This window comes from Sorghum bicolor, chromosome 4, assembly GCF_000003195.3.
Source record: "Sorghum bicolor cultivar BTx623 chromosome 4, Sorghum_bicolor_NCBIv3, whole genome shotgun sequence".
NCBI lineage: Eukaryota > Viridiplantae > Streptophyta > Magnoliopsida > Poales > Poaceae > Sorghum > Sorghum bicolor.
Window position 1 is genome coordinate 55584611 of NC_012873.2, and position 25091 is coordinate 55609701.

The 25091-nt window shown below is 44.4% G+C and overlaps 5 protein-coding genes across 8 annotated transcripts; 3 read left to right on the forward strand and 2 right to left on the reverse strand.

Moving 5' to 3' along the window:
• Positions 1 to 6925, forward strand: LOC8070612 (telomere length regulation protein TEL2 homolog). Of its 2 annotated transcripts, none has more exons than XM_021459996.1 (13): positions 1 to 434; positions 547 to 575; positions 1155 to 1257; positions 1843 to 2014; positions 2277 to 2465; positions 2695 to 2855; positions 3041 to 3317; positions 4024 to 4238; positions 4322 to 4420; positions 4507 to 5006; positions 5098 to 5855; positions 5956 to 6154; positions 6624 to 6925. In XM_021459996.1, exons 1-13 carry the CDS (start codon positions 239 to 241, stop codon positions 6765 to 6767), a joined length of 3042 nt encoding a protein of 1013 aa, XP_021315671.1. In that variant the 5' UTR covers positions 1 to 238; the 3' UTR covers positions 6768 to 6925. The 2 variants fall into 2 exon arrangements, with proteins under 2 accessions (XP_021315671.1, XP_021315672.1); XM_021459997.1 differs by having other exon boundaries at positions 1918 to 2014.
• Positions 7759 to 8736, forward strand: LOC8070613 (putative cyclin-F2-1). Its single transcript, XM_002452354.1, has one exon. The coding sequence runs from the start codon at positions 7759 to 7761 to the stop codon at positions 8734 to 8736; it is 978 nt and encodes a 325-aa protein (XP_002452399.1).
• On the reverse strand, positions 10528 to 15832 carry LOC8070614. Of its 2 annotated transcripts, none has more exons than XM_002454083.2 (2): positions 14145 to 15832; positions 10528 to 10939 (listed from the first exon to the last, which is right to left on the reverse strand). In XM_002454083.2, exon 1 carries the CDS (start codon positions 15442 to 15444, stop codon positions 14152 to 14154), a length of 1293 nt encoding a protein of 430 aa, XP_002454128.1. In that variant the 5' UTR covers positions 15445 to 15832; the 3' UTR covers positions 10528 to 10939; positions 14145 to 14151. The 2 variants fall into 2 exon arrangements, with proteins under 2 accessions (XP_002454128.1, XP_021315727.1); XM_021460052.1 differs by lacking the exon at positions 10528 to 10939 and adding an exon at positions 13674 to 13806.
• On the forward strand, positions 17499 to 19246 carry LOC110434917 (protein HHL1, chloroplastic). Of its 2 annotated transcripts, none has more exons than XM_021459909.1 (6): positions 17499 to 17860; positions 17998 to 18135; positions 18303 to 18389; positions 18481 to 18528; positions 18719 to 18914; positions 19024 to 19246. In XM_021459909.1, the coding sequence occupies exons 1-6, from the start codon at positions 17585 to 17587 to the stop codon at positions 19035 to 19037; spliced, it is 759 nt and encodes a 252-aa protein (XP_021315584.1). In that variant the 5' UTR covers positions 17499 to 17584; the 3' UTR covers positions 19038 to 19246. The 2 variants fall into 2 exon arrangements, 1 of the variants encoding a protein (XP_021315584.1); XR_002452479.1 differs by having other exon boundaries at positions 17506 to 17860; positions 18481 to 18636.
• Positions 19704 to 24716, reverse strand: LOC8056487 (probable protein phosphatase 2C 21). Its single transcript, XM_021459908.1, has 11 exons — positions 24504 to 24716; positions 22906 to 23039; positions 22690 to 22759; positions 22093 to 22198; positions 21893 to 22007; positions 21284 to 21391; positions 20984 to 21164; positions 20824 to 20900; positions 20691 to 20743; positions 20508 to 20562; positions 19704 to 20428 (listed from the first exon to the last, which is right to left on the reverse strand). The coding sequence occupies exons 2-11, from the start codon at positions 23020 to 23022 to the stop codon at positions 20288 to 20290; spliced, it is 1023 nt and encodes a 340-aa protein (XP_021315583.1). The 5' UTR covers positions 23023 to 23039; positions 24504 to 24716; the 3' UTR covers positions 19704 to 20287.

Sequence of the window (25091 nt, forward strand, 5' to 3'; positions counted from 1 at the left end):
AGTGTTCACTCGTCATCTCTAGTCCAGGCAGCAACGGAGCCACCCCAGCGACGCTCGACCCCGACCGGCGACCGCGAAGGCGCGATCCTGGACTCCGACTCCCCGACGCTTCCAGTCCAGCGGAGCGCGTCTGCGCGCTCGACCGGCGAGTGGCGACCGCCGCCCCCGCCCGGCCGGTCGGCCGGGTTCTCAAAGACTCGTGTACAGTGTAAACTCGTCTATTCGAACTGTCCCTCCCATGGCGAGCACGCGAAGCAGCTCATCGCCTTCTCGGGGCGCCGGCGATGGAAAGAAGCGCCTCGAAGCACTGGCCCTGGACAGGGTAGCGGAGGCTGCCGACGCAGTTGCCTCCGCTGCGAGCGCCGGCGAGGTGGTCCGCGCGATTCACGCCGTCGCATCCCTCCTCTTCCCCGTCGACTCTGAGGCCGTCGCCGGTGAGGTCCCGAGCCCTAACCTCCCACGGCCCCGCACCTATGCTTAAATGTCTAATTCCTACCACTTGTGGTCTCTAATTCGTGTCGTTTGTGTGCGCTCTCTCGCCTGCAGGTACCGTCGAGGAACCCTTCAGGAGCCAGGTGAGACTTTGTGATAGTTTGAAGGGACTAGTTAATTTACTTGAGCGGAATTCTGATTTTTTTCATGAAATCTTGCTATATTTACGTGACAAATATGGTCTCCTAGAAATATTGATTGATGGGAGGTGTCTATTGAAACCAGAAAGTCTTTTTTCGCCTGCATAGGCGCATTGGTTTTATATTTAGATCATAAGAAGCCAGATATGCAACTGAGGTTTTACAAATTATATTCTGGAAAAAAATCACAATCTAGCAAAGCACTGAACTAGATTAATGTGCCACAAGATCTTGTGGTTGATAATCGTTTGTGACATATTACATGAATGATTCCATCATGGGTAACACAGCGTGTTACTAAGACCACTTACACTTAGGTGAGAAGTTAGCAGTACCCAAGTACGGAATTGTTTGAACCTTTGTCTAGTGGTGAAAGTATGAAACATCCATGACAGTGCACTGAGTGTAAATTTGGGAGATAAATTAGTGTTTTCAAAGGCACATACCTCTTTCTGTGTGATATGGAAAATTTGCGTTCAGAAGCATGGTATTTGGAGGTTTCACCACTTCCTGTTTTCGCAGATTGTTGAAGCTGTAACCCTCAGCAATGATGAAAGGGAATCTTGGAGGTGTGCCTTTTATCATGGTCCAGCATTTCCTACTATGTCTAAGATATTGCTTGGCAGTAAGTGTACTATGTCTTTACACCTAAGTATTCACAAACAATGAATAGTATCTGCCTCTGCCAACTGCAGTCTCATACTGCCATGATTCATTTATGTCCACTGTCAGCTACAATCTCATGGCATGTAGTAGTTGTTTGCACTCAATACAAAATTGACTTGTGCCATCAATCAGAAGGGATTTTCAAGAGTTCTATTTTTTTTACATTATAGATACAGTTGAAATTCATTGAAGAATGAAGTATTGAATTTCATGCCCAAACTCATTTATATCCACTGTGTCTTGGGTGAAAGCAAGAAAGGCTTTGCTTGCTGGCAATCTTGTGGAGCACTCTGTCTTCCAATCGTCCTTAATTGCTTGTAAAAGAATTTCAAATGTGGCAGTGTTGAACGAGAGGCGAATCCAACTTTTATTTGAACACCAGTTGTCTGTGTCCCTTGTTGTCTTTACAGCAATTTGGTTCTCATGCCCCCATGGACATCTAGAATGTTCAGAAGATTTTAATTAGCTACTAAACAAGTTGGCAATTTGTTACTCTTAAACATTTTTAGCACTCTCCAATCCATTCTGCCACTTTGGTTGTCAGATGTTGCCTTGAAGTGGTTGCCGAAGATTAATGTCTCTGCAAGGAAAGAGATTTATGATTCATTTTTTGTCAAAGGGCCTCCAACTGAAGTCATTCAAGCTCTTGTTCCAGCGCTATCGGAAAAAGAAGTTTCTAAGGAGGACCATCGTACTTTTTTCTCAAACCTTGAAAGGTAATATTCATAAATAGGTCCCTTGCAGTTTTGCTTTGTGGGCTTCACTAGGTCATGCCTTTGCCACATTTACACTGTGGATGTTTATGTATGTACACTGTTGTTCATTCTAGTTATCGCAAAAGCAATTGGGGCACATTTTCATCTTATCTTTAGCTAGTTGTTGTTTCTTGGAAGTTTGAATTCCATGTGGTATCTCCTTTTGCTCTCACATGATATCTTTTGAATTAAGTTTGTTACTTAAGAGTTTTACTTATTTCAGGCTACTGATTCTATGCTTACTTGATAATAAGGGGGTTTTCCAAATTGTTGTGGACTTTACTCTTTCTAATAAGCATGGTGAAGACACTCACAACCCAGATAAAACAATATTCGTATCAAGGGTTGCACAATTACTTGCATCTGTTCCAGATAAAGCAAGATTGGGAGCTTCAGCTGCACTTACATCACCGTATCCTTTTCCACTATGGAGTATCTTATACTTTACTAGTCAATTAACCTGAGTATCTTGTTCCTTCCTTGCGACATGTTATGTAGCAGTGCGCCCACAGATCATAATAATAATTAAAAAAATGGGTCAAAACTTTTTTTTTCCATTTATTTCTGTAGTTTGGCGTTTCAAACTCAAATAATGCTCTTCTGATTTGTACTTGTAATTGTAAATGCTTAACACAAACAAGCTCATTCTTCAAGCATGTTGTCAGCCAACTTCTTGCTGGTGCAGAAGCAGCAACTATTGAGTTGGCCGCTGACAAAGAAGCTAATGAACATTGTGTCTTGAGTTCTATGTTCCACTTTGTGGGTGAAGTGCTATCTCGTGTTTGTCGTCGTGGGTCTACTGGTGAGTATTGATCTCTCAAAGTGCAGTTTTATTTATTTTTTTGTTCTATGAACTTAGAACATGTTTGGTTCTTTGGCATAAAGTTTGTACAGTTTAAGCTTTGTGGTATTTGTTTGCTACCACTGTCACACAGCAAGGAAGCAGACCATTTGCTTGTATATCTGATAACATCTTGTTGGTTTCAGGTATTTTAGTTGCTGAATTGATTCCTAAGATTCGCAATCACCTACATAGATGTGTGCCACCAGATCATAGGGCCATAAGTCCTGAGATGATCCAGCATGTTTGCCAGTCTCAATTTTGGTTCAATATGGTTGAAGCAATGAGAGATCAGCATTCTATTGAAAGGTTGACAGAAGAGTTGCTGCGTCAACTTGCATCACAGCATATAAGTGATGAAGAGGCTTATTGGATTCTGTGGACCCTCTTTAATCAGAGCTTCAAGCGTTTAACTGTCATGAGGTGAGATAGGACTGGTCGATTTGAATTCTAAGCAACAATGGAAGTCAATCTTCTGGTAGCTTAGTGATTAATTTTTTAGATCATCTACATATGTGGCATGTAGTATGCTACTCCCTCCATTCCAAATTATAAGACGTTTTGGGTTTTCTAGATATATAACTTTTGTTATGCTCTTAAACATACACTATGTCTAGATACATAGCAAAAACAATGCACTGTTCTTTCCTTTTTTGGTTATTTCTTTGCACATTCTCACTACAATTATTCATCTTTCCGATCACTTAGTATAAATTATCTGGATGTGTTCTCTGAGGTGGACTTTGTGATGAATATTGTTTTTTAGTATGCCGTCAGCATTTTGAAGTCAACGCGTATATATTTTGGCCTCTCATCATTGATACATAATTATCTTTTCTTTATGTTTGGTTTTTTAATGTGAATAATACCATCCAAATCCATATCACTATGAAGGCTATGTTTCATGCATTACTTTCGTTATACATCGCTTTGACTTTTTTAGTACATCTATTTTGCTATGCATCTAGGCTAGATATAATAATATGTCTAGATACATAGCAAGATGGATGAACCAAAAAAGTCAAAGCGACTTATAATTTGAAACAGAGGGAGTACTAAATTTGTGAAGTACTTCTATGTGTGTGTTTTCAGTTCCCTCATTATGTAGCTTCATCTCATCTTACTTTAGGGCGATGTTTGTTGACAAATTTTTGCTCTGGAAAACATTTCCTTTATGCTGCCTGAGATGGATTCTTCACTGCACTGTCTTTGAATGTCCACCAAATTCAACCACAGAAATTCTGATGCAAAGGACGCCAAACTTTTTTGGTATATTGCAAAGTTTGATTAGTATTTGGTCCAAGAAAGAGTTTATTCAGTCATATTCAGTGGAGCAACAAGCTTGTATCCTTTGAGCCACTGAAAATTTCATGGCTTCATTTTTTTATACAAGTATCATTTGGCATCATTCTCCTTAATAAATGCAGATATCACCGCAGCAATTGGATTATGTTTGGAAAAGCTAACAAAAAAAGAATTGGAAACAACTAAAGATGTATTGAATTCTATTCTTCAAGGAGTAAGCTGTGAGTTCACCCCTGTACATTAGCTTAGCAGAATTTGATATGAATAAGCATAACATCTTCTTGCTTATTTGTTTTTGTTACTCCAGGCAGGTTAGAGAGCCCAATTGATTTAATAAGAAAAATGGCTAATGCTGTTGCATTGACATTCTCCAAAATTGTTGACCCGAAAAATCCTCTGTACCTTGATGACAACTGTTGTGAAATTGTTGATTGGGACTTCGGGGTTCTATCTCTGAAGGAGATTAAAGCCCCATTAGATGCTGTAGAATCTAAAACTAAACCAAAAGCACATGAGAACAAGAGAAATGCAATTGAGAAGAAGGCAAAAGCAATAAAACATGATATTCCAGATGTTAGAGCGAAAATCGTAGAGATCAATTCTATAGATCATGATCAAATGTCTGATACTGCTACGAATGGGCAGTTTGAGGAAGAATGTGATGAGGAAAGCATGAACATGGATGCACACAGTGATTCATCCCTAGAGCCATATGATCTATCAGATGATGACACAGATTTGCAAAAAAAATTCAGCCACCTAAGTGATCTTGCAGCAGCACTAAGAAAACCTGATGATCCAGATGGTGTAAGTTCCCAATTACTACTATCAATTATTTACAAAGAAAATATTACAAAATCCTGATCTTCTCTTTGCTGTTTCTTTTTCTGTACCCAAGGTTGAAAATGCTCTTAATTATGCGGAAAAGCTTGTGAGAGCATCACCTGATGAATTACGCTACAACTCTGGTGACCTTGTTAGAGCATTGGTGCATGTTCGCTGTTCTGATGTGGCAATGGAAGGAGAGGAAGATTCTGCGGAAGAAAAGAGACAGAAGGCATTGGTTGCCTTGCTGGTAACCTGCCCATTTGAATCTCTAGATGTTCTGACAAAATTGCTATATTCATCTAGTGTGGATATTGGTCAGCGCATTTTGATTATTGATGCTATGACTGAGGCAGCACAGGAGCTTGCTGAAACTAAAACTGTGAAGACAGAACAGCGACGTGGTAACTTGATAACTGACACTTCTCCTTCTTGGCTGGTTCCGAGTAATATAGGACCTCCTGGGGCAGGCCCTTGGAGAGAGGTCTCTGAACCAGGAACACTTTTAAGTTGGTCACACCGTTATGAAAGAGAAGTTCCATCTAAATCGGGTCAATTGAAATCAGGAAAATCTCGTAAATGGGGTCTTGGAAAAGCGAAAGACTTGCAGGTTGAGTGGTCTAAAAATAGATTTCCTTTGTATGCCGCTGCTTTTATGCTCCCTGTGATGCAAGGATATGACAAAAGGTCACATGGTGTTGACTTGCTTAATCGGGACTTTGTTGTCCTCGGTAAATTGATATACATGCTTGGTATCTGTATGAAGTCTATGGCCATGCATCCAGAAGCATCAGCTCTAGCTCCTGCTCTTCTTGACACGATAAGATCTAGGTATTCACCACCAGAAGAACTATCTACATGTTTAGAAACTTGTATGTCATTTGTCAACCTTTTTTCTAAAAAAATATTAACACGAACTCTTTTTCTATAGAGATGTTTCACGACATGCTGAAGCATATGTCAGAAGGTCTGCGTTGTTTGCAGCGTCTTGCATATTGATATCTTTGCATCCGTCATATGTGGCGTCATCTCTTATTGAAGGCAACCAGGACATTTCTACTGGATTAGAGTGGATACGCACATGGGCTCTTCAAGTTGCTGAAGCTGATCCTGATACAGAATGCACATCGGTAAGTACTGCGATCATTACTGGGAAGTTATATATCACCTGCATCTATATGTCTCATACGGTTCTGCTCCTTGGCATATAGTACCCCTTTTTAGCCCCATAATCATGGTACACAGGTACAGTACTACAACCAGCAAGCAAGGGAAAAAAATGTAATATTGAATTCGAATGCTGTGGCCTTTGCTTTTAGTATGGAAAGAAAGTTTGTTTACTTGGTGAAATGATTTACTATATCACCGCATAATCTAACAGGATATCACCTTTTTTGTTATCAGTAAACTAGAAACTTCACACTTTCTAGACATGACATTGCCAATCATCCTATTTTGTTGTCCCATCGACTGACTGTTTTCAGCAATTCATGAGTTTGTGCTGTATAGGGAAACCTCGTTAACAATCCATGCTGGATATGCAATCTCTGTTAGTAGTACTGCTGCTTATCGTGTGTTCTCTCATGCTTTCTCCTTCAGATGGCCATGACCTGCCTCCGGCTCCATTCTGAGATGGCTCTTCAGACATCGCGCGCACTGGAATCAGCAGATCACTCCAAGACTGGCAGAGCCATACCTTCTAAGCTTGACAGCATTATCCTACCATTCGGAAACATGATGTGATAAACTGTAAAAGTTGTGGAGGGATGTGTCCTGCTGCTGTACAGATTACAGAACTTACGTTGTACTCCGTAGCAAATTCTGGTTATTTAGCCCTTGTTTAGATCCACTCAAAAGCCAAAAACTTTTCAAGATCTCCTGTCATATTGAATCTTGCGGCACATGCATTGAGTATTAAATATAGACAAAAACAAAACTAATTGCACATTTTGCCTATAATTTGCGAGATGAATTTTTGAGCCTATTTAGTCCGTGATTGAATAATATTTGTGAAATAAAAATGAAAAAGCTATAGTAGCTAAAACTATTTTTTTTTGTGAACTAAACAAGGGCCTTGTTTAGTTCCGAAAAGATTTCGGATTTCGGTACCGTAGCACTTTCGTTTATTTGTGGTAAATATTGTCCAATTATAGACTAACTAGGATCAAAAGATTCGTCTCACGATTTATAGACAAACTGTGTAATTAGTTTTTGTTTTCGTCTATATATAAAGCTTCGTGCATGTGCTGAAAGATTTGATGTGACGGAGAATCTTGAAAACTTTTTGGTATTTGAGGTGAACTAAACAAGACCAAGGCCTTAGTAGGTCTACCTTAAAGTTGTACCAGCTGTTTACGTGCTGGTCCTGTGGCAGTCTGAGAGCCGAGCAGATAGTGAGAGATTGAAAGTTTACATATTTTGGAATTATATATCTTGTGCTGTGAGCCTGTGACTCCGAATCCGACTCCGAACACCGGCGCTGCAAAACAACCGCGTGTAGCGTGGGATCGCATGCGCCATGCCGTGCAGAATCGGGAAGTTCCGACGCGCGCACGGCTACTTTTTTATAACAGCTGCGGTCCGCGGTGCAAGTCGGATTCCGTCGCCGAGTCGATTTCCATCTTCGAGGAGATATGGAGTGCGCCGCATTCCTTCCAGGCTTCCAGCATAAATAGACCGGGAACGTACCACGCCACCGGGCTCCTCTGTTTCTCTCTCGCTAGCTCTCTCGGAGATGGAGACCATGGATCCCTTCGCCTACGAGCTTCTCAGTCAACCGCTGCCCCCCGGCTTCGATCCAGTCTCCGGCTGCATCGACGGCGGCAGCGGCGGCTACGACGCCATGGACATGGAGCAGCTGGACAACTACTTCCGCGCCATCGGAGTCCTCCCTCCGCTTCCGCCCGCCAATTCCCACGTCCAGCCGGCGCCCGCAGCTTCGTCCTACGACGATGACGACGACATCGACGCCAGCCTCCGGGCCATGGAGACAGACGCCAGGCACCGGCCCTCGCCGAGCTCCATCGACCCGGCGGCGCGTGCGGCACTGGTCCCGTGGATGCACGACTTCGCCCGGCACTTCGGCGTCGGCCAGGACGCGCTCCACCGCGCCGTCAGCTACGCCGACCGTTTCCTCTCGGCGAGAGCCGCCGACGACGACATCCACCACGTCGACTACCAGCTCCGTCTCCTGGGCGCGGCGGCGGTCTACGCCGCGTCCAAGTACGAGGACAGCGGCACCGCGCCGAGGAGGATGAACGCGAGGGACATCGCCGCCAGCTGCGGGTTCGCGGCGAGCCGGGATGTGCTGGACGCGGAGCGCGCCGTGCTCGCGGCGCTCGGGTACCGGCTCGGCGGCCCCACGGCGCACACGTTCGTGGAGCACTTCACGAGGCGGCACGTCGGCGGGCAGGAGGTGCGGCGGATGGCGCACGCCATCGCCGACTCGTCGCTGATGTTCGACCACCGCTGCTGCTGCTGCCTGAAGCTCCTGCCGTCCGCGGTGGCGGCGGCCGCGATCCTGCTCGCGAGGATGTGCCTGGAGCCGGCGCCGCACGACCGCGAGCAGGTGCGGAGGTGGAGCAGGGAGCTCGAGGGGATGACAGGGTACAAGCCCATGGACGTGTACGACGGACTGGAATGCATGTACGGCATGTTGCCTGAGGATCCTGGCTTCGACATCTCTCCGTTGCTCTTCGCGGATCCGAGCTAGAGTTTAATTCCAACGTGCATAAGCGCGCTGGCTTTAATTTAGTGGCAGTTTTGTGCGTTGAAATCCAGCTTTGTAATGCTTGCATTATGTATTACTGCCACTATGTATTATGCACAACATTATTGGTAAACTGTAAACACAACTGCAATGTGACAGACTGACGAACTAAGATAGCTGAGAAGAACCTTGGGTAGATTAAGCAAGAACTTGGTGGGAATCATGGAGGATTTCAGCGGCGCAATGTAGAAACCGCAAACGCTGATACGAACATAGCGGCTTGATATTACAGTGGGAATTTTCGTTCATCCATGCGGCTAGACAATGCATTTGGCTAGCCAATGACAATGTGTGGTACTAGCCTATCCCAGTGACATGTTATTGAATATGGCTTTAATTTAGTGGCAGTTTTTGTGCGTTGAAATCCAGCTTTGTAAAGCTTGCACTATGTAAGTGAGCATGTAAAGATTCTGTTTTGTAAGTCATCACCTCACAGTCACACTGTACCACCACCCAAAATAAAAACACCAACTGACCTTCGAATGAGAAAACAAGAAATAGCGACCGACGACAGTCCAACAGTATTATGATACTTTTACCGACCCAATGTTGGACGCTAAGTTGAGCTGTGGTATAGTGTCACCTGCATGTCATGTTATGAAGGTACAAATTGGTGTGGAAAGTGAAATTATAAGTCATGTTGGTACGGTGGGACAACATTAATTTTTTGTTCTTTTTGGCTTGCAGACTCGGTTGGTCTGGAGTTTATTTGTTCTTGCTTGCTTGATGCTTCTGCCAATCCGTGTGTGTAATGTGTTCAAAGCAGTGTTATGCACAACATTATTGGTAAACGCAACTGCAATGTGACAAACTGACGAACTAAGATAGCTGAGAAGAACCTTGGGTAGATTTAGCAAGAACTTGGTGGGAATCAGGAGGATTTCAGCGGCGCAAGATAGAAACCGCAAACGCTGATACGAACATAGCGGCTTGATACTACAGCGGGAATTTTCGTTCATCCATGCGACTAGACCATGCATTTGGCTAGCCAATGACAATGTGTGGTACTAGCCTATTCCAATGACATGTTAATGAATAGGCTGACGTTATATATATATATATAATTCCTTTGTACACGTACATGTAGTTACTCTCATCTTCAATAAACTACATTGTGTATGTATTCATACTTGTTTATCGGTTTGAGTATGTTTATATACTCATATTAATATACTCTAGATCTTACCACGCGAAAATTTTTCAAAAAAAATTATATTTTAAATATATTACTAAAATGCCACTACTATATTATATATAATAAGTATAACCATATACTCTATGTATGCATAGATACTTAACATACATATCACTCTAGATGGTCTAGTATGATCATATACTTTATCTATATATATTTCGTTCGGTCATATACACCTTAAATCTAGAGATATATAGATGAGAGTAACTACACGCAACTAAGTCCTATATATAGATGAAAATATTCCAGTTTGCAAATAAGCCCTATTTTTCAATTGCGAATAATAGTCACGGTGCAAATATTTACAACCTTGACACCAAATAGCAAACTGCCTTCCTGGCTAATCGCATCTCTCACGCAACATCAACGAAACAGAGGCATGCAGCGTGCTGTTGTTGAGCATCTTGCAGCCTCGATCGCCAGCTACTGCTGCAATGAGGAGTAGACTGACACAAAGCTAGGCTGAGAAGATGGTGACACAGTTTAATCTAGGAAGTGTATGCAGTTAAGAATCAGAGTGGCACCACAAAAGGTCAAAATGATGAACTCACATCACATGATACGCAAAACAGATATAACATGATAGATGGTACTAGTCTTGTGACGAACAAAACCATCCACGGTTCAGCAGCTGTAACAGCACAACACGAGACATTCCTCACCTGATGTCTTCAAAATGGCATATTAATCTAATGGGGCAAATATCTCATGACAAGAAGGCATATACTTTTTGCCTGGAACCAGCATAACGTGGTACACCCTACTAGTGTGTTCAGAATGCCATCTTAGTCCGAAAATGCGAAAAGACAAGTTCAACAATAGCTTTGTCTGCATTAATTCATACAGTACGGATCAAAGAGTTTTTGTGAAGATGGCACGGCACTAGTAATCCAGAAACCAAAGAGGTCAGCTGATTTGCGTCACTGTTATCTTCTCTCACTGGTCAACAACCTGAATCATAAAGAAGAAATAGTTGTTAGCACAATTCCAACTGCCTAGGAATCAAACAGATTGGATTTTGATGATAAAACAACAAGTGTAATTGGTAAATAAGCCAAACTAGCTTGCAACCAGAAAATGGATCCCAGGTATATGTGATGCTTAAAGTTCACAAGCAGAAATTCATGCAAAGATAAGAAAATAAAACCATCTATAAGTAAACAAATTGGTAAAATAGTCAAATCCCAGCACTATTGCGCTAATCAATTGCAAAGATAAGAGAATTGAACCGTAACTCTTGTAAAAATTGAAGGAGCAATCAGTCATAGCTTAAGAGTTAAGAATCATCAAAGTGGTACACAGATTCTCTAGTTTTGTGTAAAGACCTTCCATTTCTAAGTTCCAGGTCAAAAATGGGCATTGCTGAACTAAATTTCTGAAAGAAGATCCAAAAGAAGGCAAACAAAAACACAATAAGGTACAGAAAATGGAAGGATTCACAATTATTTGTGGCTAACTATTATCAAACGTTAAGGTGGTAATGTATCCTTCATTATAATTAATGACAGCAATTATTAAATGCTAGATGACAATGCCTAACATATCAACACGTAATTCTTATACGTAATAAAAGGTACAAAAGTACCGTTTCAAACTATAGAACTCCTGAAAATACACAAGTACTAGTATCTAGCAGATTTCGGACACATGAAATGCATAATATCACACAAGAGTTGAAACTCTGTAGCAAATATATAAAGTTGGCAAGACTGAAGCAGGTATAAAGATAGTTATCTATTCTAGACTGCTAGCAAATATATAAAGTTTGGTTGCTTGTGTTTATTAAATATTGTGAAATTTGGTTAAACTAAATTAGCATAAGCAAAGAGGCTCAGTTGTAGATTTAAACTAAAACTAGACCTCATCAAACTAAAAATTCGAAACCACTATTTAAGCAACAGAGCATACAAACTAAAAACAACTACTTCTTGGATTCAAGCAACAATAATCAAAGTCAAACAGATCTGCAGATTCAAAACCTAGCCTAAAAGCTATTAGTAGTAAACATAAAACTTCTTTTTGTTTGGAAAACCCAAATCTAAGGAACAAAACTGCTACGTAAAAACAAAGTATTAAACAGGTTCCTAAACACAAAACAAAGACATTAAAAGCATTTCATTTGTTCAAATAATGACACAGCCTACCAAAGCCACTGCAAGGTACATAACTGATAAAACATCAAATGTAGGATCATCAAGTATCCTTCTAATAGGCGCCTGAAAAATACCTTAGATCATTGGATGGCATATTCTAATTTCAACAACTAGCTCCTACTATATATACAAAGATCTGTCACCACATTTATGTAGCCAGTAGATGATAACCATCAGAAACAAGGGAATACTGCAGTCTGCAACCAGCTTACAAACTACTGTGCATGCATCAAATCACCCAGGACACAAACACATAAAAAATTGATTGTTGGCATAGATGGTCTCCATGCTTCTTGTTGCGGAGTTCTACAGAATGTGAGGTTTCAATTATAGTATTCCTTTGTGTTGTTTATTTTATAGTATCTAGGCACACAAGGTATATGTCGACGTCTAGACACAAACGAGTATAAGTATGCGTGACTACCTAAACTTGGATGGTGATGCAAGTGAAACACAGAGGATTTATACTGGTTCGGGCCAGGAATGCCCTACGTCCAGTGAGATCGGGGGTCTGTATTGCCTTGCACCCAAAGGTGCTTGTAGTAGGGGAGTACAAGCAGGTTGCGAGAGAGGGCTAAGTCCCAGGTCTCGACTTTGTGTGGTGGACAAAGCGCTGGTTGCTACTTGTTGGTGGATTGGCTTGGAGTCGTGGTGTGTGTGTGCTGTGTGTTTGGATTTGTTGTCAAAAACATGTCTCGGCTAGGACCCCTGGCTCCTCTTTTATAGCCTCAAGGGGAGGCAGGGTTTTACATGAATGATTGGAGATTTCTTCTGCTGAGTGGAGGAGTAACAGTCCCGACCCTGTAGCAACTTGCCCATCCTGTCCTTGAAGTATGGTTGACAGTATGGTTGCTCCTGTGGAGGGTTACCGAGCCCTGTTGGAGTCGTGGGGGTCGGGTCGGCGATACTGCAGCCTGTCATGTTAACAGTAAGAGAAGACAACAAATAGTGGCGTTGATTAACCTCTCCCATTCCTCTTTTACTGTGAGGCGGTATACCACAGTAAAAGAGGTAAGGTCGCACAGTGAAAGAGGTAAGGTTGCAGTGTTCAGGGTGGTTGGAATAGTTACCATCATGCCCTGCTACGATATGGGTGTCACTGCGCCTGTCACTTCGTGGGTACGGGCGCCGTGAGCTGGAAGCCTTGCTCTGGTTGGGCAAAGCGGCGTTGGCGCCCGAGCCCTGGAGGGGTCGGGCGAAACGGAACTTACGCCCGAGGCCAAGGGGGTCGGGCGAGGCGGTGTCTGCGTCCGAGCCCCAGGGGGTCGGGCGAGACGGAACTCGCGCCCGAGGCCACGGGGTCGGGCGAGCCGCGATTTGGGCCCGAGATCGAGGAGACAGATGTGCTGGGACCTGCGTCCTGGCGATGGTGGATGGCTTAGTTCGTCTTTTGCGTTTTTTATTGCTCCGATTTGGGTATCCCTTTTTATGGTTAAAACCCGTAAAAGGCTCAATTGAACAAGTGCAAGTTACAACAAAGCCTGAAGTACTCAAAATTTGTGAAGTAAGTTGACAACTGAGAAATGAAATAATGAATAATCAAAGCAGTTCCTCAAATTCATTCACACACAATAAAAATATTACCAATACCAACAATTCAAAAGGAAGTCCACCTGGAGTGTTGAATCATACTGCGATGTCCAACACAAATTTCAAATTTGGTACCTAAGTATATAATAGAACATATTGAGAAATTAGTTTGTACCAATTATAAGTATATACCACATCCTACAGCTACCGGAGGGAACACAATTCACCAAACTGATGATCATCAAGCTTTCTAGAAACTATGTGCTAATTTCCGTGTTCTGAAATTTTGCTAGTAAGTGAGAGTAACAACTATATAACAAATCCAAAAAGAAAAGGATACACTCCCTCTACATGTGCAAGATGTTATGACAAAATATGCATGCACCAGAGCATACAGATTAATCATAAAGCAAAATAGTTAATGGAGCATTTCATCAAGCAAAACTTCTTATAAACAAAGCTATAGAAATTACCAGAAAGTCAGTTTCTTGGAGTGAGGAACTCAGGCGGCCAGGCCAAGGTGTAGGCATAGATAGGGTTTCCATGCTCCTTGCCATCTTTCATCACCAAGCGCTCCAGCTTGCCAGTCTCCAGATGGAAGGCGTAGCGCCCATATCCCCATGTACAGATGAACACCTTCCCGGTGCGGGCATAGTCCATGTCGCTGAGCCAGGTGCAAAGCATCCGCATCATGCTGTCCTTGGGTAGCCCAGGCACAGTATCGAGCACTTTGGTCATGCAAATCTCCCTCTCTAGCAACCACCCCCTGTCACTCCTACTGGCCTCTCCACGCACCCAAATCTGCAGACTTTCTTCGCCAATGATCGATGCCATGCACAGACGACCGTCCTCCGGCGTCTCTCCAATGCGGTACTTGTTGAAGCAATCCCCCAGGGCAGCAGGCACGGGCATGAACGAGAACTCCAGCGTGCAAGGATCCAGCTGGAGTAAGCGGCGGCTGGAGTTGCAGATGTGCCAGTAGATGTTCCCAGCGGCGTGGACGCAGCGGGCCTCGAAGCACCACGGGTCGAAGTCCACGACGACCCCCTCGGCCCTCGGCAACGCGCGCCAGGCGCAGTTGCCTTCGCGGACGGACGCGACCCAGGCGCGCGGGCGGTCGCCGTCGATGGTGAGGCAGACGGCGTCGAAGGTGAGCCTGGTGGGGTGCGCGCGCGCGAGAACGGCGACGCCGATGACGCACCTGTCGCGGCGCCAGCGATCGTCAGGCAGCGCGTCGTCGCGCGGTGGCGGCGGGAGCAGGACGCGGCGGCGCGACGCCGGGTCGACGACGAGGATGCGGGGCAGGAGCGACTTGGGGCGCGAGAGCGGGAGGAGGAGGACGAGGCCGAGGTGGACGTCCTGGATGGAGAGGCTGCTGGCAGCGCCCGTGGTGAGGTCGAGGGAGAGGCGCGGGGAGGAGGCGTCGAGCGGGAGAAAGACGGCAGGGTAGTGGGTCTTGTCCGTCGTCGGCTTGGGGGGCGGCTTGGCGGGGTTCCTGGGGTGGAAGAAGTAGCCGAGGAGCGGCGGCACGCGTGGGAGGACGCGGGTGGCTGCGCGGCGCCAGCGGTGGCAGGCGAGCGCCGCGCGGAGGAGGTCGGCGGGGGTGAGGCGGAGGAGGATGGCCTGGAGGATGACGTCCGTGAGGTCGGCGACCGTCGTCGTCGTCGTCTTCACCACCGGCGCAGGCGCCAACGCCGGGGGGCGAGGGAAAGCGGCAGCGGAGGACGCTAGGGTTTGGTCCTCGCCGCCTCGGCAGCTGCTTTGGGGCGCCATGATTGATGAGACGAGTCACGAGAGTCCGAGGCAGCTGCTAGTTGAGGGGAGAACGGGAGAGAGAACAGAACACGCAGCGAAAGACAAAGAGCTGCAGGTCACTCTCGGCTGAGCGGCCGCGAGACTCCACAGCCTACCAGACTTTTTCTTCTTTTGAAATGTTGATCGATCGAGAGCCGAGAACCAGAAGGCTTCTCCTAGCAGCGATGGCCAATTTTGATTAAAATCGTTATGAAACTAACAGTGACACTTGGTCTTGGCACAGTAGCTGTTAGTTTCATTGTTGCTGAACCACCATCATTTGTTCTCACAGTTGCCTTTGCACTAGTCTTCGCAATCTTCTGTAATATGCACATAATGTTACAAATATTTGAAGAATGAATGCATGAATTAGATGCAGAATTTTTGTTACCTTAGTGCTACTCGCTTTGGATATAGGAGGCAGAGCATTCCTTTTACTTGAGATCGAACTGCTTTCCTGGTTGTTGGACAGCATGACAATGGCATTACGAGCTATATAGACTGCTGAGGTGATGATAACTGAGAAGGACCTGCAGATTGCTGAGGACCTGCACACTGCTGAGGGACAGAACTGCTTGATGTATTTGTTGGATTTCTCCTGTTACATGAGGTTTTATTATGCCCAACCTGCTTGCACTTGGAACATCTTATGACTGTCCCAGCCTTTGACATCTTTGTTCCTTTGGGTGGTTCAGTAGGGTCCATCCCTCCTTCTCTCTTTCAGTCTTTCCTAGGCCTACCAGCCATCCTGATATAACCTGGAGCTTTCAGCTTGGACATTTCAGACTCAGGCCAGTTGTTCATGCCCTCAACTGGGTTCAGACAGTAAGCATATGTGCTAGGAAGTTGGAGCATCATAGTTACCACATGGTTAGATGAAATAACTTAATAATAGAAGTTCACATCAGGTGCTAGGAACAATACCTTCTGCTGATCTCAAATGAAGACCCACTCAGAACCATCACCCACACTTAAGTCCTTGCATAACAAGTCACAAAACCATTCCCAAGAATCATTGTTGTCCTTTTCAACCACAGCCCAGACAATTGGGTACATTTGCTTGTTGACATCCCTACCAATGGCACATAGAAGTTCACCAATTGTGGCTCCTTTAAAGAAGCAACCATCCAAACCCACAATTCTTCTGCAACCAACCAGGAAGATTAGCCATTGGTAGGGAAGGTTGTCCGGCGAGAGTGGACGGCGGATGGGAAGGTCGGTGGCGGCCTGGGCGATGGTCAAGGTGGGCGGAGGGGGGGGGGGGGCGAGGGGGCCGGGGAAGAAGAACAATAGTGAGGGGGCAAAGGCAAAGCAGGCGGTGTTGAATATATTTCAAATTCAGTTACACATTATAAAGGCCGACTTCTGACGGAGTGAAGCGGAGCCCCATCGCCGAAGATTCATTATGATAATTGTATCCCATACAAGAAGTCTCCACCATTATCAGCAGGTATTGTACCATTGGGGTGTGCCCCCGAGGATGTTTGGGGGTGCGGAGGGCTTGCCCCCCACGGTATAGTACATATGCTCAAATTAAGGTTTCAGTGAGAATATTGTAACTCGACTTCTGATAATAGTGAGAAGTATTTAGTGGCTCTGTGGTTTTGTCCCTTCGTATTGAAGAGGTTTTTCATGCGAAATATTATGTCTGATCTTGTGTTCTTTATCGTTTATCCGTCAATCATTTGTAACATGCGGTTGTGCCCCCTAGAAGATTAGCGACACGTGAGTCAGGTAAGCTGCGAGGCACACCATGCGTGAGCTTCGTCCTACGTGGCAGCCGGTCGTGAAGCCTCGCACGCGTCTGTTACTGTTGCTCAGAGTCTGTACATTCTTGGACACATGAAATGCAGGCAGGTCAGCTGCTCAGAACCTGTCCACGTACGCAAGGAGCGAAAACCTCCCCAGTCCAAAGAACAGAGAGGCGCACAAACACAAAAACTTACACTGACACTTGGGGCCCACTTCTGTTCCGTGGACCCACACATCAGTAACCAACTCAGCAGGCTCCCGTCCCGACCACCAGATAAGCTGCAAGCTGCTTATCTTCTCCCGTCCCCTGCAACTGGAAGGAAGGAACACGTCCGCGCCAGCCAAGCAGAGAGGGGATCCCGCATCCATGGAGGTGGTGGGCGGCGTTTCGCTGAGGCCGTCGCCAGCGCCGGCGCGTATCCGACGGACCACCCTGTCATGCGTCGACGTAGGCCGACGCCTCGTTCTCAGGCCCGCAGGGGCGCCGCTGGGCCAGCTGCCGGCGAGGCGCGCGCTGGTAGTGGAGGCCCGGGGGAGGAGCTGGTCGGAACGGCAGATGCAGCAGCAGCGGCGCATGCCGCAGCTGCCCAAGATCGAGGACGACGGCAACCCGCGATTCGTCATCTTCATCCGCACCGCCAATGTCCGTGCCTAGCTCTAGCTACCTGCTGTTCCATCGCTCGATTGTATTGGATTCTTGCTACCCATTTGGTTCCGTTCTGCAAATTCGATGGCGCACGACCAAGATTTTTCAGATTTGTGAATTTCTGTTTAGCGCAGGTCTACTTCTGGTACCCGCTCAACATCATCACGGGCGGGACGACGGCGAAGATCATGCTTGCTGCTAAGGACAACTTCCTCGGCAAGTACATCTACAAGGACACGCTCGCCAGGAACCTCGCTGCCGTCATTTACAAAGTAATCAACGATCAAGCGCCAGCCCTTTGCTTCATAGTACTTGTTCTTGCATAGACCATATGTAGGCATCCACATGGCCACACACTTGTTCTTGCAGAAAGCCTTACTGGTGCTAATAATTAACATCTGAATTGTTTTGATGTTTATTCCAATGTATGTATGGAAAGGATGAGGATGAGATTATAGACACAGCAAAAGAGCAGTACCGTGTGCTCAAGACCGAAAATGAGTTTCGGTATGGCTACAAAGTTGTGGTAGTTTCTCAAAACTCAATCGCAGAAGCCTTAGTTGTTTGAGTAACTTTTGTATTGGCCAATTTCATTTACTTGTTATTTACATGAACAGGAGAAAGGGAACATAAGGTCTGCTCTGACGACAAGCAATGTGATTGAAGTATGTTTCCTTAGTTTTTCTCGAGTTCTGTCACAATTCCATAGACATTATTCTAGTTGAAGCCCTATTAGTGGACAAAACTAAATCGACATATGCTTTCAGACGGAGGTAGTAGCAAACGTTTGCATTTGCATCTTTTGAATATCCTGGATTCCTAGCTAGTCCTTAACAGTAAGATTATTTATCTCAGCTTCCAAAGAAAGACGAGCTCAAAACTGTGGTTGACAAGGTGAAGGACTTCTTTGGCGATGTAACTGCTGGCGCCAAAGAATCCTTTGCGCAGATAACCGGGTCTGCTGTCAGCAAAGAGGAAGAGGAAGCAGAAAACAAAGAGAAGTTCCGCTCCAAGAGGCGAAAGAAGCAGCGGAAGTCGAAGGAGGGCCTCAGTAAGTACGCTGAGACTAACGCAGTGTCACTAGCTAGTTTGAACCCTATCTTCACCCTTCCTGTAGCCAGTCTAATCACATCACATAATCTCCCGTTTACATCTTTCAGAGACGGAGAAATGATTCAGTCACTCAGCACATTGTCAGACAAGTAAAGCATCGATCGGCTGTAGTTTCGCTATCCATGTCCCAGAGCTGCTCTGTAATTTGTCCAGCTTCTAAATTTTTGCAAAGAGACAACGTGTAACTTCCTTGCGACTAACATGTGTTTTGCCTTCTCACTAAATTTCACAAAATCCGGTGAAGGGGTTAAGGTTACTTTCTCATTCCAATTATATGTTGTTTTGTCTTTTCTAGTGTATATATATAGCTTTTGTTATATACTTATACAAAAAAAAAGGAACTAAAACAAACTATAATTGAAATAGAGGGAGTATAACTATATGTTGATTTGATTTCTTGGAGGTTTGAAAGTTAGTGTTTTTTTTTTGGTTGTGTGTGTGCGCGCGTGCTGTTGTACGGTGCATGAATCACATCGTATTCAACTACTGAACTCTCTTTACGTGTTCTGTACCCCGCGCGCACGCGGGTGCTGTTGTACAGTGCAGATATGGATCACATCACATTCAACTACTGAACTCTCTTTACGTGTACTGTACCAAAGCACATTATGTATGTCAAAAGGACTATCAAACTAGTAACTTAAAGAAGCAATTGACAGACAGTGCCACAGGTATGAGACTGAAATGACAACAGCGTTCACGACGAATGAAACGTCCATGGCACTAATTTGTGCTTTCCTTTCATTCTATAAACCCTTGGGATACATGTACCACATTCGCGCTTAAAGCACAAGTACTCTTAGGAACTTATTCCCCACTCAAGGAGAGCAATGCTCGTGTCTTATGGAAGCCGAGGTGAATAAGCTAGAACCTCTTTGCAACTGACGCGTTTGGTTCCTTCTCACTAAATCTAAAAAATCAGGTGAAGGTTACAGCTGTATCTTCGATTGGTTATGAGATTTGTATGGAGTTGCTGCTGAATTCCCTAGCTGGAAATTCAAAAACAGGATTTGTACAACCCAATGAGGCCATTTCAAGGTGTTGAACGCACAATACCACGGTCCAAACACAGGTCAATTCAAGCAGTTCAATGCTCGATCTCAGGGTCCAAAACTACAAACATCCTCGTCTAAAGAACATGGGCATCATTCCAGACCATAGTTCCAAGAATACTTGAGTTGTGTTCCATCCACTCGACAAACTGCAAGTGATCTCCTAGCATCCGAGCTAAAGTGCAGGTAAGAGTGGCTGCAGTTCGTCATCCTGGGCTCCCTGCATGTCGAGGTTGGGATCCTCGGCCTCGTCATCGTTCTAGTGATGATCCTTGTCTTCGGTTGACTTAGCATGCTTCTTGAACTGAACCAGAATAATACTCATATCGTCTCTCATTACACAACTGTTAGCAGCAGCAATGCAAACTTGTTTGCAGATAAATCGCAGGTCAGTCTCCCCCTATACACAATCGTGCCATATGTCAATGAAAGAAATGGGCATGACAACCCAAATTGAAAACAAACAGAGAGGCACTTACTTCTAAGAGATATGGGCGAATCGTCTGGACGATCCGCTCATGTGTCAACCACTTCCTGCAGGTAAAGTGAGCAAACAAAATAACTGTCATATGGAGATGATGAATTCTGCATGGAATTTTGGACAAGGGAGCAAGTATAATAATACAAGGAAACATCTCTGTTATTTTTACGGGAGAATATACCATATCCCATTACTTGCTATAACAAGAAATTCAGTATCCTCAGTAATCTCCACCTGCCAAGAAGGTCATATTCAATCATATCACAATACATAAACAGCAAATGACTTCCATAATAAAACTCAGTTACACTTACAGTTTTCATCCTAGGTTCACAAGTCACAATTTGATCCTTAGGAAGCAAACTTTTGTTCTGCTTAAAGACAGAATCACCTAAAAGTAATGTGCAACACACCAATTATAGTGAGTAAACCATTGTGTGCAATCATCCAGAAAGAATTCAGACAAAAATATACCGATTGATCTTGATATAGGCAATGTCACAAAAGGAGGGTTGTTCAGTGCTACTAGTCCTCCTGCCCTATGCTCAGGGTTTCTGATCTTCCAGCAATCACTGATCAAATATCCTCCACTGTATCGAATCCTCTCACTTTCATCCACATCACATGGTACATGACACTGGGTCAACACCATTGTCTTCGGATACAATGGAAATAAGCAATATTTTAGGCTCCACTTGTATGCATTTGTTATGACAAAAGAGAATGCTAAATTAGGTACCAGCAAGAAATTTGACAAGAAAATAGTCAAAATACCTGTCCGTTCACAAAGAGTAAGCACTGAGAGTCACCGACGTTTCCCACAATAATCTCATTGTCTCTAATAAGAACCACACATGCCGTGCTTCCTTCAGATCCATATTCCTGGGGGAAAAAGATCCAAATTGAAGTATATATCAAAGAAGTTCGATAACTTGTGAACAAATGGCTCAAAATAACAGGGTTAGGAACATCAATAACAAAACCTACATGCCCTAAGCCTATGATAAGAAAAGCAAACAAATGTACGAAAGAAATAACTAAATGCAAAGAGAACATAACAATAATGCTCATAATACCTTGCCTCTATGCAGTAGATAACTAAAGAACTGGTGCTACGAGAACTTAAAAAATTGGCCCCCAAACAACTAATCAAAGATAAATCTATCACATTCAACACCAAAGCATGTGTCTGGACAAAAATAAAACAGCGAAGTCTTCCATATCATACCCACATCTTTTACAAACTACATGCTCAGTATCCAAGAAATATTTGTTACCACTTTACCAGCCTTTTTAACATTTGGATGCTTAAAGACCATTCAGGAGATATCAACCTTTTGAACAGCTAGATGCTTAAAAAACCACTCAGAAGACGATATTTACCGTGTTAAATGGCCATTGGTTGAAAGGCCATACACCATTCTTGAGGCATGATGTACATCCACCAGGATTAACTTTCTCCCTCCATTCATCTGATTGTTCTATAAGCTCATCCATTCTGTAACAATCAAGAATTATAAACAAAAATTAACTCATGTAACATAACATGTAGACTACATGACTTTATTATCTACAAAAATAACCTGAAGAATACACTCTGCAGTGAATTGACAGGAGAATCAAGATATTCTGGATGTTTTAGAACCTCAACATGAAATTGTTTTGCACAATAACTTGATATGTCCGATCCTGAAAAAGAAAAATAAACTCAGTACCATCTTACCAAACTACTACACTGAATGATGTATTAAGAAAATCCAAGAATGAAATGAAAAGCCCTACGCTAGAGCAGCTTATTTATCAAAGATCGCCGGTTGCTGAATATCCCTCCAATAGGACATAGGAGTATCCAAGAATATTGACTGTGCAAATAAAAACATACACTGGGCATGCAACATTACATTTTACTAATAGATTTTGCTATGGTACTCAGGTTTGGTTCCTAACACATCTAGTTTTGTGCGTCCGACCATTCCAGTTATCAGAGGATCTTCACATCTTAATTGCAACATAAATAGGTCCTAGGCATGGACTAAAACAATTTAATATAAACATGTGCATTGTTGCTATTCTTTTGGAGTCCTTGATATTTTAATTAGTTTAGACATAAAGTTATCAGTTTATGCTAATAGGTGCAAACTCTGAAATCTGTAGTAAGAACATGAGAATGGAAATCAAACCTCCATGGCCATCATAAACACCAAAGAATGATGTTGAGCTGGTACCATCCAGATCAGCAATAGCTGAAAACTAGAGAATATGAACCGTGTTAGGTTTGGTATCTCATCATAATTACTTGCAGTCTGATATGCTTTTCAAAGACTATCCTTCCGAATTTGCCAAAAGACAAAGACTATCATCCTAATAATCTCATACAAGACTGCACAGTTACTCACAGTATCCTCCATTTTCTGGCGCCTGCCCCGCATGCAGTGTACTCCATACTTAAACCGAGAAGTCTCACCCTCAAAATTGAAATCAGATTCTGCCGGATAACTACTAGCTGCACCCATAGCAGGATTTTGCTTTCCTGCAAAATTATAATTAATGAATATTATAGTATCTAATAAAGAAGGAACTAGCAAAAAGTGTAAAGTGTAAAAACTGAATCAGCACTCAAGATTGCATAAATATCTGAAAACTTGACAAAATATAAAATAAAAGTCAAGTAGCACTATCATGTAACAGCATGCAAACTAGAAACTACTTCGTACAGAAGGATATCCCACTATTTGCATATTCCAAAACATAATATATGGCTGCATATGGTCACTGATGCATTGACTCAGGGCCCCCAAAAAATTCTGAAATAATGTCGACATAGCAAGTTTCAGATTATCTATGCAATGTTTTATTGCTAAGATCTTACAAGAAACTGATCCAGAAGTGACATATTAACATGGACTCCACAAAGCCAATCCATAACAACAGATCCAACAGGGTTGGAAAGCACGACTCACTCCATCTTAAAGTTGGTCTCAAACAAGAAATAAACTATCACCAACAATGGGTTCTTCTTGGATAACAAGATTCAAAACACCAAGTAAAATTTCAATCGCACCCAGATAACAAAATTACTTAAATATGGCGCAGCAAACAGCCCGCCCAAGCATATTAAATAGGTTGGCTAAGACCACGTTGTAAATAACTGAAATAAAGTAATAAACAAGTAGGTCGGAGAGGCCACGATCACCCAAGTAAACTAAACGGGTTGGCACAAATCCACGAGTAGCAGAGTAGCAGAAGACAAAAATCACAAACAGAAACGGCCAATTTACATAAACATGGAACGGGAACAGCAAGATCAACACGAGCCTGTTACGGGAGGAAGAGACTCGACCTGGCCTCACCACCCAGAGAAACTAATCACGACGAAGACACGAACCAACAGCAAGATCAACACGAGCCTGTTACGGGAGGAAGAGACTCGACCTGGCCTCACCACCCAGAGAAACCAATCACGACGAAGACACGAACCATGCAGTTGAAACAGGAAGACAAAAACACAAGATCACCTCGGCGATCAAGGGGGCAAAGTACCAACAACGCACGGCAGCAACTGGACAAACAGAAAACACGAGACAAAAACACAAGATCGCCCCGGCGATCAAGGGGCAAAAGTACCAACAACGACGCACGGCAGCAACTGGACGAACAGAAAACACAATCGAAGAGGTCTAAACTCCCACAAAAATGGCCCCTAAGATGAGAGAGAGGGGCAAAACCACGCTGGTGGGAGGGAGAGGGGGCGCAAAAACACGCAGGTGTTGAACAGCATTCATTAGCAGACCAAAGAAGAACAGCCGAGACGGACGATGAAATCGCGCAACGCAGCAGCAGCAGCCAGCAGCAAACGAATCCACCCAAACAGAACAAGCAAGATGAAGGACGAAGAATCTTACGAGCAGAGGGTTCGGATTGGAGGCGGAAGGGGTTTTGAGAGATGCGCAGAAACCCAAGAAGAAAGAGAAGTACCAGGCCGGTCTCAACTCACCTACTGCTCTCGAGAAGCAAAAGCAAAGGGTTGTGGCAATTGCAGAGGAGTGCACCCACGCAGGCAAGCACCGCCACCACCTGCGCGGCCTCTTGTAGCTACCCTTCGGCCTTCGCTTCGCCCCGGCGCGTTTCGTCCGCCCGATCACTGCCCACGCCTCGGATGCCCGATCCGACGGCCTAGATTGCGAGGCCCATGCAACCCCGCGAGTATACACGCGCCCGGCTTGCCAGCTCAGGCGGCACCAGTTTTCAAGCACATCTCAAAACCGTTTAGGCCTCCTTTGGCAGCAGGAGATCCCGCCGGGAACCCGGGCTTTTCCCCACGGTAATTTTCCACGCGGCGATTTTTCACAGGCCATCGGTTGGGTCCATTTGGAAGCACGCGGCACGGGTGTCTCCACCCTGCAGGAATCGGGTTTTGACGGGGAAACCTGTCCGACCTCGTGGCACCGGCCGGCATTCCCCGGCTCGAGTCGCCTCGCCTCTCCTCTCCTCGACTCACCTCTCCTCACGACTCACAGCCGACTTCTCCTCCGTCGCCGCCCCTCCGCCGTCGCCTCGCGCCTTCTCTTGCCATCTTTGTCTC